We start from the raw sequence: 15,763 nt of genomic DNA, 5'->3' as shown, positions 1-15,763 counted from the left end.
CCACCGGGGGGGATCTCCATGTACCCCTTGCCGCCCCACCATTGAGGGTAGTGAGGGAGGAGGAAGCACAAGCTCGGTTTAGGGCAGAAAAAGGTGCCTTCCAAGATCTGGTAACCTCTCTGGGGCGGGACGCTGGTAGTCAGCGTGGGCTGCTCCACGATACCAATCATCCGGCCTTGAGCGTTGAGGACCAGGTGGAGGCCTCCACTCGAGCCTGGTGCTCTCAGCGGCCCTGGAAAGCATGGCTGTCAGCACCAGGTCGGACTCGATCAATGTTACTCTATCCGAAGGGGGCAATGCAGGCGAGTCTTCATCCCGGAGGACTCTAGCCCACCCTCCAATTAAGCTATCAACATTTGATCCTCCACCAGAGCCCTGAATTAAACGCTTTGTACCCCATGAGAAGGACCAGTAATCGCATCCGGAAGCTCCACAGAGGAGTGGGAGGTCCACGGAGATTGACTCGGCGGGTGAGCCCCCACTTTGATCCTCAGGTCACCCTGGTTATTCACCGAAGTAGCCCTCTTCTGATTACAAGAAGAGAGACTAGATCGGGGCATAGCAGAGGGGATTCCACCTCGTCTGAGGAAATCGTGTCTCAACCGCAGCACCGCAATGGTCATCTTCCCGCAGTGGGTACATGACTCATCCACAAAAGCCACCTCAGCGTGCTTTAAGCCCAGACACGTGAGGCAGCGATCGTGACTGTCAGATGGGGCCAGGAAACAACAGCAAACACACGGGTGGAATGACATCTTTAAAAAGATGCCGTGTCAGACACGTGCTTGCTCTTTTAGGGAAATAAGCTCTTTCAAGTGCTGAAGCGCACAGGGGAAATGGCCTCAGCACAGCTTACAGGAGCTACAGTATAGTAGCCTGCAGCGTGCAATATGCCCTTTTAGAAGCTGTAAGAACAGCAGGAAATGAACTCTGAAGTCGCGACCACCGCTGCAGCACTGTCAGACCAAGACCAGATGAAGAGCTTCTCCCGACTCGTAGCACACTTGTTCAATGATATGAAGAGCAGAACAATAACAAATAAAAATAACAGCTCCGAAGCGAAAGCTTAAAGTGCGATCGCACGCGTGCTTCCTTATATACCCAATTTGCGGGGCGGGGCGGGGTGATGCAAATCTCGAACGCCAATGGCTCTCAGGTGAGATCCCAATTCTGCATAACGTTAAACGTGACTGAAAGGGAACCATAATTACTATAAAGACCGTACAACTAAAATTACTCAAAAGTTTAAACAGTTATATTTATCAAAGCTAGGCACCAGAATATCATAAAACATCTGTGGAATTGGGGAAAACTATTAGGGAAAACCTAGTATTTTCACAATTCCATTTGGTGCAGAAATCACTAACTACAGATTTATAGGTGTAGCGTCTGGACCAATCAGACACACAAAAATGATTCATTATATTTATTGAACAATCCGGCCAACCCACTCTCCCAACAAATTGTGTTAAGAGTTCTATGTGTGAACCATCCCCCGGAAGCTGCAACAAACAAGACCCAAATTAAGATTAAGCTAACGCACAGGCAGAACCAGGTGTCTGGTTACAGAACACGTGAAGACTGATAAGACTGTTAATGACCAGAAATGAACATTTCTTAGAATTAATAAATAATGAATAATGAGCGTTGACTGAATGACTGAAATCTCCTATCCCATGACAGACAATAGCTCTTTTAACTAGATTGATGGAAAAAAATTGCCTTTTAAAAGTTATCATTTTATCATTTACTCGCCTTAAAGTTGCTTCAAATGTGAATTTCTTTCTTCAGCTGAACACAAAATAAGATATTTTAAAGAATGTCTGAAACCAAACAGTTGATGGACCCCATTGACTTCCATAGTATGAAAAAAATACCATGAAAGTCAATGGGGTCCATCAATTGTTTGGTTTCCAACAATCTTCAAAATATCTTCTTTTGTGTTCAGCAGAAGGAAGAAATTCAAACAGGTTTGGAACAACTTGATGTAAATGATGACAGAATTGTACTACAAAATTTTCATTTTTGGGTGAACTATCCATTTAAGCAAGATATAAGGAATATACATTCCATGTTTGCCTCTCAAATTATGGCATTTTTATAGTTTATTTTCCAGCTAAAGCTAGATTACTGACATATTTTAATAAGCACAACGTACTGTTGGTCTCTTTGGCTGAGGTGGCAAAGTGTACTGGTGAGGTGTACTGCTGCCCCTTTGTAATAAATACATTCCATTAAAGCAACACTAAAGAACTTTTTTTTACCTTAAAATAATGTTTCAAAATAACAGTGTGTTCGTTGTAAGAGGCCAATCAGATGGATGTAACTATTGTGAGTCAAATTGTATCGCCACCAACTGGCAGCAGGAAGTGTGTCACTTTCAAAATGCTTTTGACAAAATGGGGGGGGGGGGGGTTACTTTTACCTACAGTAACAAAACTCTGTACGTATATTATTCTCATTGAGCCAGACAACTTTCTAATTGACAGTCATTAGACATTCTCCGACCAACAGGAAGTCAGATATTTTGGTTTGAATGTGGATTTATTTGATATATCAGACTTTTAGCTACTCCTCCTAAGTAATTTATTTTATTCAGACCAAACTTTTTTAACATGATGAAAATACATTAAAGATGCTAAATTTTGAACAGTATATCAAATATCTCAAACGGTTTTGCTATAGTGAGGGATTAAATTAAAGGTCCCGTATTATGCCCCTTTTCACAAGATGTAAAATAAGTCTCTGATGTCCCCAGAGTGTGTATGTGAAGTTTCAGCTCAAAATACCCAACAGATAATTTTTTACAGCATGTTTAAATTGTAATTTTTTGGGGCTCAGAAAAACGTTCTGTTTTAGTGTGTGCCCTTTAAATGCAAATAAGCTGCTGCTGGACGACCCAGGGGGCGGAGCTTCATGAGCTCGCTCTCAGTCTCTCAGGACAATTTCATCTGGAATGATGATAATATCAGAAACTCTCAGTAACGGTGTTCATTTCGAGTCCGACAATAATGTCTATAGAGTCAGAGTGCTGTATAGAGATGGAACAGGTATAGTTTAGTAGTTTAATTAAGGTTATTATAAAGTATTTGTCATCTGCTTGTATGTATCCATTATTTATTAATAGCCTACAAGTCTGCTGTTTCGGACCAGGTCCGAATGATGATCAAACATATACTGATGAGTTTAATAAAGTTTATTGTACATCACACAAAAGATGAAGCGTCAGTTTTGCTTCAGAAAATCACCGTAAGAGCTGAGTAAACACAGTAAGTTATAAGAAGTGCGCAAGTACATAAACGAATTTCGGTAGAGTTGAGGGAGCATTCCTGTGGGCGGAGGTTAGTCAAAAAACTGTTCTACTGACGTCATTAAAGAAGGAAGTAGAGGGATGTAGTCCAAACGGGCCGTTCGATGTAGGCGACTTCTGTTAAATAAAATATCTCGCTTGGCATTGAACTTTGAGCTTTATAATTTTACAGATATTATTTATACTCTAACAACAACATTACACACTAACTAAAGTTTGAAACATGGGATCACGAAGAACGGGACCTTTAATGTCAAAAAAGTAAACAGAAAGAGTCTATTAAAAATGGGTATATTGTGCCATCTAGTGTTTTATACTATGTATAAATGTGTTTTTTCTTTTAAACAGTGTTTTAAAGTACACTAATTTCATTTAATTCAACACTGCATTTTTATTTATATTTAAACATGATCAAAGTCTACTTTCTGTCAAAGTTAGGATGTTATTTTATTATTATTATTTTTTAAATGTTCTCTGTCTCTGTCTCCCTCTGTCTGTCCTTACCTTCCCCCTCACTCCCACAGTCTCACTCTCTCTCTGTTTATGTGTGTGTGTGTGTGTGTGTGGCTGGCTGGCTGTTACAGAGACAAGAGTTTAAGCCTTTCATTGCTGTGTGATTTTTCCTGCATTAAAGTATAAAGAAATATCTAAGGCTTTGTCTTTTTGCGTAACAATTTTTGATATACACTCACCTAAAAGATTATTAGGAACACCATATTAATACTGTGTTTGACCCCCTTTCGCCTTCAGAACTGCCTTAATTCTACGTGGCATTGATTCAACAAGGTGCTGAAAGCATTCTTTAGAAATGTTGGCCCATATTGATAGGATAGCATCTTGCAGTTGATGGAGATTTGTGGGATGCACATCCAGGGCACGAACCTCCCGTTCCACCACATCCCAAAGATGCTCTATTGGGTTGAGATCTGGTGACTGTGGGGGCCATTTTAGTACAGTGAACTCATTGTCATGTTCAAGAAACCAATTTGAAATGATTCAAGCTTTGTGACATGGTGCATTATCCTGCTGGAAGTAGCCATCAGAGGATGGGTACATGGTGGTCATAAAGGGATGGACATGGTCAGAAACAATGCTCAGGTAGGCCGTGGCATTTAAACGATGCCCAATTGGCACTAAGGGGCCTAAAGTGTGCCAAGAAAACATCCCCCACACCATTACACCACCACCACCAGCCTGCACAGTGGTAACAAGGCATGATGGATCCATGTTCTCATTCTGTTTACGCCAAATTCTGACTCTACCATCTGAATGTCTCAACAGAAATCCAGACTCATCAGACCAGGCAACATTTTTCCAGTCTTCAACTGTCCAATTTTGGTGAGCTCGTGCAAATTGTAGCCTCATTTTTCTATTTGTAGTGGAGATGAGTGGTACCCGGTGGGGTCTTCTGCTGTTGTAGCCCATCCGCCTCAAGGTTGTGCATGTTGTGGCTTCACAAATGCTTTGCTGCATACCTCGGTTGTAACGAGTGGTTATTTCAGTCAAAGTTGCTCTTCTATCAGCTTGAATCAGTCGGCCCATTCTCCTCTGACCTCTAGCATCAACAAGGCATTTTCGCCCACAGGACTGCCGCATACTGGATGTTTTTCCCTTTTCACACCATTCTTTGTAAACCCTAGAAATGGTTGTGCGTGAAAATCCCAGTAACTGAGCAGATTGTGAAATACTCAGACCGGCCCGTCTGGCACCAACAACCATGCCACGCTCAAAATTGCTTAAATCACCTTTCTTTCCCATTCTGACATTCAGTTTGGAGTTCAGGAGATTGTCTTGACCAGGACCACACCCCTAAATGCATTGAAGCAACTGCCATGTGATTGGTTGATTAGATAATTGCATAATAGCAAATTGATTAATTGCAAAACAATTGATTAGATAATTGATAATTTAGGTGAGTGTATATATATATATATATATATATATATATATATATATATATAATCACGAGAGTGAAGAACTGACTGAAAAGACGATGACAGAATATTTTGTGTAAAAGCACCTATTTAAGCGAATCTGTCATTGTATTGTTTTGTTGATGTGTTTTCCATTAAGAATAATAGGCTATTGAACTCACAATTCAAGCAATCAGCCCCGAAATGGTGCTAATTTTAAAGTGAAACTAAAAAGTGCACGGCTGCACGGGCATTCATAACGAGCGAGCAGAACAGTTTTTTAGTTCATTCTTTCTTCCATAGGAATTAATTGAAAACACTTGCTCTGCTCCACACCATTATCAATGTCCATGCGGACGGACAAACATATTTTACTTTCGCTTTTAAATTAGCGATTTAAAAGCCCCCGCCGGTGTCACACGCCGGTGTCACACAGTGTATATATATATATATATATATATATATATATATATATATATATATATATATATATATATATAAATTACAAAATATGCATAGAACCCATATCTTTTAAATGTATTGTTTGCTTTAAATAAAATTAAGATTGTGTGTTTGGTAATTGAAGCTGAATAAATTTAAAATTAATGTGCTATATATTACATCAATATATTTGTTTTCCTTAAAATTTGAATCAACACTAACTTTATTCTCCTCTGAATTATAAATAATTTATTCTGTATAAAATAATACTACCATTAAAAAAACACGTTTGAGTTTCTTTTTCAATCAATGTATTATGTGTAACTTAAACATAAGCAGATTAAACAGATATGTTTGAGGGCAAGACATGAAAAGGATTAAATATATAGTATTACCAAAAGAGGGCATATAGGGTTATTTTTAAACAAGGTTGGATGAATCAGATAAAGAAAATATATTTTGTTACAAAGACATTTGGTTAAAAAAATCATCAAAAGTCATACATAGGGCTATACTGCCCTATTGTATTCAAAATATCAAAATAGTACATAAAACTTTTTATCAGGTAGGCCTATTGTATTTATATATGTGACTGTGAGGATATTTTCCCACCGGTTAATCGACGTGTGACACCGGCGGGGGCTTTTAAATCGCTAATTTAAAAGCGAAAGTAAAATATGTTTGTCCGTCCGCATGGACATTGATAATGGTGTGGAGCAGAGCAAGTGTTTTCAATTAATTCCTATGGAAGAAAGAATGAACTAAAAAACTGTTCTGCTCGCTCGTTATGAATGCCCGTGCAGCCGTGCACTTTTTAGTTTCACTTTAAAATTAGCACCATTTCGGGGCTGATTGCTTGAATTGTGAGTTCAATAGCCTATTATTCTTAATGGAAAACACATCAACAAAACAATACAATGACAGATTCGCTTAAATAGGTGCTTTTACACAAAATATTCTGTCATCGTCTTTTCAGTCAGTTCTTCACTCTCGTGATTAATGAAATTTGACTCCAGTTGCTGATCTTTGCTACGACTCTCGTTCAGCTCACGATTTATTAAGCAAACACGTTCAGGCTTTAATTGTAGTCTCCATTCTCAAACTGAACTAAATGATTTTATTACACACACACACACACACACACACACACAAATCAAATCGACGGTGGGGGGCAATGATATATTTAAATCTCTATATTGTAATATCTGCAAGGCACCACCTAGTCTAGTCTTATTAAATGCTTGCTTCATCTTTCATTTTTAATTTTTAATTTCATTTTTCTTTAATAATAAGACACTATAGGGCTGTTAGGCCTACCCTAGGGCTGATCAAATTAAATATTTTACACTGAAATATAACAATGCATTAAATTATGTTATGAGACTGTTTTAAATATAAGTTAATTAACAATCATTGGAAAGAATGATACTAAACTGCCATTAGGTGTCGCCAGGCGACTGTCTTAATGAGCGAGTCATTGAGTCAGTCATGAATGAGACAGATGTTTATGGATTGATCATTGGATCTTTGAGTCAACCGATTCGTTCAAAATGCTATGACATCTTATGACATTAAATCCATCTAAATTGAAATGATCTCATGGATGTGGCTGTTGTAGCTGGCTGTACCAGCTGATGCAAAAAAATGTGGTGTATTCAGACAATTTTGATATAGTTCTTTTACATTTACCGGGTTTAACTTCATATTGCCCGTCGTGCACAGTTACCCTTAAGGCACCAGGGTGGCGGTGCCACCAGCTTGGGCCCGTCGTCGCTGCTCGCAGCTATATTATTTTTATTATTATTTATTGTGATATTTTACCCATCACTCTTGTCTACTTTGTGACTGAACTGTATGAAACCATCAAACTGTGATTAAATTTAATTAAGTTTTGATAGTTTATTTACTTATTTTTTTATTTCTTTCAGGAGCTGTGGTGGTTTTTGTGGTGGTGCTGCTTCAGCTTGTGTCATGTGACACTTTTGAAGGGTGAACTGGATAAATTGCAGTCTTTATTTAAATTGTTTCTTTGTATTGTGTTTTCCTTTTTTTCTTTTGTTATTGGAAACAGAGAGCTATCAGACGCTGCATAGTATCACTGAGGCTATTTTAAAGTAATTTCTTCTTTTTTTCAAAAATTTTGTATCAATAAAGTTTAGTATTTTTTTTTATATTATACCCACATTTCCACATTATTATACCCAAGGGTGGCATAGTCGGTGGCCGAAAATTAATGGAAAAGATTCATTTTATTATGAAAAGAACCATCAGTTTATTATTTTCATAGCCTTGTAGAAGGGTTCACAGCTTATTACTAAACCTCTGTTTAGTCAGTTAAAGGAGTAGTTTAAAAGTAGTTGAAAAGTACCCCATGATTTACTCACCCTCAAGCCATCCTAGGTGTATATGAATTTCTTCTTTCAGACGAATACAATTGGTATATTAATAAACACCCTGACGCTTCCGAGCTTTATAATGGCAGTGGATTGCCATGGGCAGAGTTCTTTTATAATGGATGGATGCACTTTTGTTGAGCTTCAAACTAATGGTTGCAATCCACTGCCATTATAAAGCTCGGAAGCGTCAGGGTGTTTATTAATATTACTCAGACTTTCCAATGCCTCGTTTTATGAGTACAGAACCTTTTTGTACTACTGTATGAGTTTGGTACCATTCTGGGCATTATTTGTTGGGTAATTTACTAGATATATCATAGGATCCATTAGCGCCTACACTAAGCCATCCGGCTGATTTCTCTAAATAAGCTCTAACTTTAATAATGTTCAACCAAGGGAAAAAAGGCTTCTGGGGGCTGTTTGGCTCGAGGTCATGGTGCAAAGGACCCTAGGTTGATTTTACTCCGAACCATCCCTTTAAAACATCAGGAAGTCTTTGCTGAAAGGAAGAAATTAAATTTATTATTGAGAGCATGTACGAAGAACGCAGCTCAATTTAATATATTTTGTAAACGTTTTCTTAGGATAATGTCCAAAGCAGTCTGAAGGGTGAAAACCACTAGAGTTTGCAAGCCAGCCCACTTGAAGTATTATTCTGTCAGTGTGTCTGAGTTTTTGTTATTCTGTGGTAAATATCTGCACCACAAGAATGTTGCAATGTATAGAATGCTAAGCTCACTCCGCAGCGTCAGTTACAGTAAAACATCTGCTTCCGTAAATGTTTTTCTTGTATCTCACGAAGAAACATGTATGAGATGTTCAGCAAGTGATTATTTGACTAAGGCTTAGGAATGTGCTCTTCAAAGTCACTCAAGAGGGTAATTCTGTCAGGACCACTATCGTCAAATACAATTGGCAATTGCATACAGTTAGGATTGGCGGTATGGTTCTGTTCTGGGCAAGAACTCCCTGCGCATCCATGCAGCCTAGCATGGATAAGAGCAGGGAGAGCAGCAATAACCCCCCTTAGGGTAAACAGAACAGAACCAACATGAATGTATTGCAGATATCATTAATTCAAGATTTTAAAGTATAACATAATTTGAGAATTTATTCTTATTCAAGGGGAATCAGAATGCCAAACTGACTGATGAGAGGAGGAGCTGGGGATGGAAGATGGAATTGGCTCCTGAGAAACGCGATAGCTGCTGATAGTACTGAAGGAGCTTATATACAGGTGCTGGTCATAAAATTAGAATATCATCAAAAAGTTGATTTATTTCAAGAATTCAACTTAACAGGTGAAACTAATATATTATATAGACTCATTACATGCAAAGTGAGATATTTCAAGCCTTTATTTGTTATAATTTTGATGATTATGGCTTACAGCTTATGAAACCCACAAAATCAAAATCCCAGAAAATTAGAATATTACATGAAATCACACAGTAATTACACAGTAATACCATGGTCATTGAACCAGGTTTTGGTTCTTTTGGCAGTGTGGGCAGGTGCAAATCCTGCTGGAAAATGAAGGAAGTCCTGGTAAATGTCCTCTGAAAATGTCCTGGTAGATGGCTGCGTTGACTCTGGATTTAATAAAGCACAGTGGACCAAAGTCCTCTTTTCTGATGAGAGCAAATTTTGCATCTCATTTGGAAACCAAGGTCCCAGAGTCTGGAGGAATAATGGAGAGGCACACAATCCAAGGTGCTTGAAGTCCAGTGTGAAGTTTCCACAGTCTGTGTTGGTTTGGGAAGCCATGTCATCGGCTGGTGTTGGTCCACTGTGCTGTCCACTCAACGCAGCCGTCTAGGACATTTTCAGAGCACTTCATGCTTCCTTCAGCAGACAAGCTTTATGGAGATGCTGACTTCATTTTCCAGCAGGATTTGCACCTGTCCACACTGTCAAAAGAACCAAAACCTGGTTCAATAACCATGGTATTACTGTGTAATTAATGTGTGATTTCATGTAATATTCTAATTTTCTGGGATTTTGATTTCGTGGGTTTCATAAGCTGTAAGCCATAATCATCAAAATTATAACAAATAAAGGCTTGAAATATCTCACTTTGCATGTAATGAGTCTATATAATATATTAGTTTCACCTGTTAAGTTGAATTCTTGAAATAAATCAACTTTTTGATGATATTCTAATTTTATGACCAGCACCTGGATATATGCAGTGATAGGCGTCGTATTCCTATAGGTAGACATGGATCAGCTGAGTGTCAGCTGATGTGAGCTTGACTAACATGACCTGCCAGAACTGACGCTACGCTTAATATCATGATTTAATGGTGTAAATTTTAGTAGAAGTAGACAAATTAAATGATGATGAATCTATGTTTTACCAGCTACTGCATTTAACCAAATCAGGGCTCATTTCCCAGACAAAACTAAAACTCTTCCCTTTAATGCCTTTTATGCATTGTTAGTCATGTTTCTTCATTTTAAATCACTTGTCACTCCTGCACAAAAACTAATAGCTGTTTGGGGAAAGCAGTCTCTTTGTATAGAATCAGAAACTAAAAATTCATGAATTTAAATTGAACAGAGCTGCTTCCTTTCCTTTTCTGCAGTCAGTCAGCAGATCTATCAAACCGATGACTATGCAGAAAGTGCTGAGTATATTCTCAATTTTTAATCCCTTCTTTCAAAACTCAAACGCCCTCCTGTGAGGGATGAGATGTCGACAAGTGTGCACTTATACTGCAACTCAAGCTCTTTGGGATATTTTTCTTCTCCGTCTTTAGATGCATGCCATAATTTTTCTTTCAAGACAAATAGAAAAGCAGATTTTTCTTGGCAGATGATTGGGGGGAGCAATGTCTTTTAGAAGAAAATCTGAAATTCTTGAAAACTGCCAAACCAGTGTTACTGGCTGTCTCTTCAGCCCTGGGACTGGATGTTTGCCTTTGCCATGCCATGTCCATGTGTCTGAGATTTAAATGTGTGTCTGTAAGTGTGCACACATATGTCAAAGTGTGTTGTTTATTTAAAAGCTTAGTAGTTCTATTATCTGCATGGGATATTGAGTGAACACTTTGAACATGCCTTTTCTCATACAAGAACCCAGTAACTTCAAAGCATCCTCGCTATGTTCCAGAAGCTGGAATGTGATTATTATGTGGCCACAGAAAGCTGTTTTTTTTTTTTTTTTTCCAAACAACCCCACAAATTCCTCCATCTCTTTAGAAAATGTTGGCACAAAAGTTTACCTATATTACTTTTCAGTTACAACAAACTTTCTCTATATTCTAGGTCTAGATATATTGTAATCAATAACTGACACCATCTATTTGCTATTGTGTATGATATATTTGTCTATGTCTTATAGGAATGTGTGTTTTCTGTGGTTGCAAGCTTTTGGGTTTCAGTTCTTCTAACTGCTTGAATATGTTCGAGGTTTCTCTGCTATGTAGACAACTGCGGATGTGTGTGTCTGTGTGTGCGTGTGGTTGGCATGGTCTTTTCTCTCATCTCCATCTGGTCTCCATTAGGACTGAGAGTATAAAACTATTGCACTAAGAGAGGGAGCTCCACAGAGCCTCTGATCTCTTAACACACTAACACGCTCTTGCAGCTATGGCCACAATGCTATGGGTCTGTCTGCTTTGTCTACAGGGTTGTCTGCTTACACATGCTCTGGACTGCAGGGGAAGAAGTGTGGACTGTGCCGGCACACAGGTTACAGAGGTCAAGGTAAGGTCTGGTTTGAGATCTTGCATGGCTGAAGAATACAATACGCTCCATTTGGGATGCATCATAGTTTGCTTAAAGTGCTTTTTAGTGGTACTAGTACAGTTGGGTTTACTTGTGTAATCACATTTATAACATATTCATTACATATTAACAGCACATTAATTACACATTACATCAAAATACAACTGTGCTTAAGTTATAAGTACTAAGAATATAAGTAATAAGAACTTGTACTTAATATAAGAAACAAGACTTTGTAGTTTATGGTCTACACTGGACTACAGTAAACTCTTGGAATGCTAACCCACAAGTTTCCATTCCAGCTTGGTTTTGCGTCACAATGGCAAAGCAAGAGAATAGGGCAATTATACTAGCCATGAGGCATTATGAGTATTTTTAGATGTTAAAGGAGGCAGTATAGACACTGACCAGATGTGTTTGAAGGGTCAGAACCACAGACACAGATGTCATTTCACTCTTCGCTACCGTGGAGTCTGAAGAGCTGTGACTCAAAAGTCTGTCATCCCAAAATACCCTGAAAATACCAAACGTCTCCAACTTTCCATGGCATTTCAACGTGCCAGAGTGCTACTTTCCACTTGCTTAGTTTTCCATTTCTCATGTCCAGAGTTAACATACAGACATGAATACACACACCTGTGTGTGAACTATCACACAAACACTCATGTACTCTCTACGGTTGCACTTCAACTTCAATTTGGTAGGTTCAGATGAATTTCCATAGTTCAACAGTACTTGGAAAACAATGCTTTCTTTTTCTTAGCTTTCTGAAACAGTAATTTCTAGGGAACTATGTGCCGCTACTCTGCTAGATGTGGCTGGTTAATAAAGAAAGAAACATCATAAATACTGCGCTTCTTTAATGTCTAAATTGTTTTAAGTGAATGCAGTACATTTTAAGATATTGAGGTGGAAAGGAAGGGATGAAATGGAGGAAATAGTAGGAGTGCTGAGAGAGTTTAATCTTATTATTCCTTTTAGTCACTTAAAAATAAGTTTTGAATTTGTGAACAAATAAATAATTTAATAAAGCTAAATAGTGGCTTGGTCGTGAAGAAAAGTATTAATTACAAAGCATATACAGTATGTGCACTGAGAAGTATTAGTGGCTAATTATCAGAGCTTTGATCAATATTTATTTAGTAATATACAGACTCCAGAGAAAGGAAATTAAACAGACCAACTGTCTAGCTCAAACGGTTACTATTGTGGATTGTTTTCCAAACAAGCAATCACCACAGATAGCCATCTTTACAAAACCAACCGTGGAGGCCATATAAACACTAGTTTGGATCAATAAGTTGCTGTTAAAATAATTAATATCCCAATAATAATCCTCTTTCATGTCCTTTCATAGGTTGAAGAAGAGCCCTTCTCTTCTCTGGTGAGTCTGTGGCATACAGTTTAAATGTTTGGGGTCAGTAAGATTATTAATGTTTTTGAAAAGTCTCATATGTTCACCAAGGCTAAATTTATTTGATCAAAAATACAATAAAAAACTGTAATACTGTTAAAACTTATTACAATAAAAAAGGTTAACTATTTTAATATATTTTAAAATGTAATTCATTCTCGTGATGGCAAAGCATTCAACAATCATTATTCCAGTCTTTACTGTCACTTGATCCTTCAGAAATCATTGTAATATGCTGATCTGGTGCTCAAGAAGCATTTATTATCATCAATGTTGAAAATATTTGTGCTCCTTAATATTTTTGTGAAAACTGTGATGCAATTTTAATAATGGTTTATTTTATGAATAGAAAGAACAGTTTTTTGACTTTTTCTTTGATCATAAGGCAAAGATTTGCCAACATCCGTTCTCTGTTCTCAGGTGAGGATGCGAAGACAAGCTCAACTCACTCAACAGCCTGGATCTTACTCAGTCAAAGGATCTCCAAACACACTCATCCAGGTGAGAAACACATTCATGTAACATAAGAGAAAAACATTTTGTACTCTCTGCAGAAAACGAGAGAGAGAGTATAAAAGTTCATGTAATTTTTGTTCTGTACTTTAGACCGATAGGTCGAGGCGGCATTTGAATGCCAGTAAGAAGAAGCCCAACAGGTCTCGTATCGGCTCTTACTCACTTCTTTCCCACAACCACGCAACTAACCCACTACAGGTGCATATCCATGACAGCCACAATAACATTTTAAATCGCAAGTGATTATATACACAAATTAGACTTAAACAACAATAGTGCAATTTATCAAAATGGTACTATGATATTATCATCTACTACCATTGTATGTATCATGGTACTGTACAGACGTTAAATATGCGGCCACTTAAAAAAGCTGAAAAAAGAATAAACTCTGATGATCTCTGCAACAGGTTGTAAGTGTGCATAGACAGTTCGAGGATGTTCCCCATCCAAAAGTGGGTGCATTAAAGGTGAGTTCTCTCAAACATACACACATTTCTGACAATTCAGTGTCAAAGGTTATAAGTACAACTCCATCTCTATTTTAGTCTGTGAAGAAGAGGTCCAGAAGAAGTGCACCCAAGAGAAAGAAGAATGTGAGGAATAACACATGCTCATGAGATGTTCTTTGAAGCACCAGACCCACACTTACTTCTGCTGGACTTCCTGTTGACTTTCTAACTCATTTAAATTTGAGATTATGTACTTAAAGAGAGTAGACTCTGTTGTGCAGATAATGTTATCACTATTAATGACAAAATTTGGACGTCCCAGAATTTACAATTAAACACACAAAAAAACTACTTCAAAATGAACATATATGCAGCATACTAAGCTTCAAAACCTGCATAATACTCATTTAAAAGAAAGTTTATAGTTTAATTATCTTTTGCTAATATGATTCTGAACAATGTTGTACTAAGTTATAGAAGTCTATATACACTGCTTTAAACGATACAATATATCTAAAATCTTTTGTAGATTCCTGATTAAATAACCTTTCTTCAATGTGGATGGTCTGAACTTCTTCCCATAAAAACTGATTATTTCAAACTTTAAAGGTTTAAATTAATATTTGGAGAGAAGAAAAAAAAAAGCTAAATAGCATTTAATCATTATATAATGTTTAATATCTAAAAAGGTCTGTACACTGCCTGTCTGATGCATATTGCTGGGAAAGCATTTTCTCAATCTGGCAAGCTCTAATCTGATTTGCTGGCTTTGCCTTCTGGGAGTCAGGGTACACAGCTTATTTTATCAGGTTTATAGCTTTAGATGTTAGTCAAACAGTGGTTTCTTCTAAGTGGGCGATTTTTGGCCCAGTGCACTGCAAAAGTGGAGCAGACTTGTCTGGTTATGCAAGACCAGCAAAAAGCCAGTATGCTTGCAGACTGCCAGAGCACTTTGGCAGAGAGATCGGTGATGCCCAATTAGAGAGAAAACACTCAGACTTCATCTATAGCAACAGACGGCCCATTGTTGTCTGTGTGTGCGCATGTGTCTATATAAGGTACCAAACTACCAGCCCATCTGTGCATAATGTCCTTCCAGTTCTGAAGGAGGGACTGAGAAAATGCAGTAATACATTAAAGAGTAATCCATTTAGTGACATAGCACTAGGCCAACCGACATAACACACTCAAAAACACACACTAGCACTGGGCTTTTATAAACACACCAGACTTAAGGACAACTAAACAAGATCTGATGAGGTGGGATGGAAATTCTGGGAGGAAGCCATGACACAGAGACATGAAGAGATGCAATATTTAAACACACATTCTTCACACCTGTCTGCTTAAAGGAGTGGTATAATGCCCTTTTAACAAGATGTAAAATAAGTCTTTGATGTCCCCAGAGTGTGTATGTGAAATTTTAGCTCAAAATACCCCACAGATATTTTTATGTAGCGTGTTAAAATTGTCATTTTTTGAGGGTGAGCAAAAATGCACCAATTTTGTGTCTGTCCCTTTAAATGCAAATGAGCTGCTGCTCCCGGCACAGAGGGTGGAGCTACAACAACTTGTGTACTTTTACCTCA

General features: G+C 37.9%; 2 protein-coding genes across 2 annotated transcripts in view; one reads left to right on the top strand and one right to left on the bottom strand.

Moving 5' to 3' along the window:
• Positions 1 to 15,763, bottom strand: part of acad11 (acyl-CoA dehydrogenase family, member 11) — a 128,248-nt gene that overhangs the window by 34,269 nt on the left and 78,216 nt on the right. The window lies entirely within an intron of this gene.
• Positions 11,501 to 14,777, top strand: LOC311075514 (uncharacterized protein). The gene is made up of 6 exons (XM_084103009.1): positions 11,501 to 11,771; positions 13,150 to 13,176; positions 13,627 to 13,707; positions 13,813 to 13,920; positions 14,133 to 14,192; positions 14,271 to 14,777. Exons 1-6 carry the CDS (start codon positions 11,655 to 11,657, stop codon positions 14,340 to 14,342), a joined length of 465 nt encoding a protein of 154 aa, XP_083959135.1. The 5' UTR covers positions 11,501 to 11,654; the 3' UTR covers positions 14,343 to 14,777.

Source organism: Abramis brama (assembly GCF_963993115.1).
Source record: "Abramis brama genome assembly, chromosome: 24".
Taxonomy (NCBI): domain Eukaryota; kingdom Metazoa; phylum Chordata; class Actinopteri; order Cypriniformes; family Leuciscidae; genus Abramis; species Abramis brama.
This window is presented reverse-complemented; position numbering and strand designations above follow the sequence as displayed.

What these genes read in the sequence shown, in the direction of transcription:
- LOC311075514 (XM_084103009.1), top strand. Translation starts at nt 11,655, where the DNA reads ATGGCCACAATGCTATGGGTCTGTCTGCTTTGTCTACAGGGTTGTCTG. An exon ending in AAGAGCCCTTCTCTTCTCTG is followed by an intron (nt 13,177 to 13,626) that starts GTGAGTCTGTGG and finishes CTCTGTTCTCAG; the next exon opens with GTGAGGATGCGAAGACAAGC. An exon ending in CAAAAGTGGGTGCATTAAAG is followed by an intron (nt 14,193 to 14,270) that starts GTGAGTTCTCTC and finishes TCTCTATTTTAG; the next exon opens with TCTGTGAAGAAGAGGTCCAG.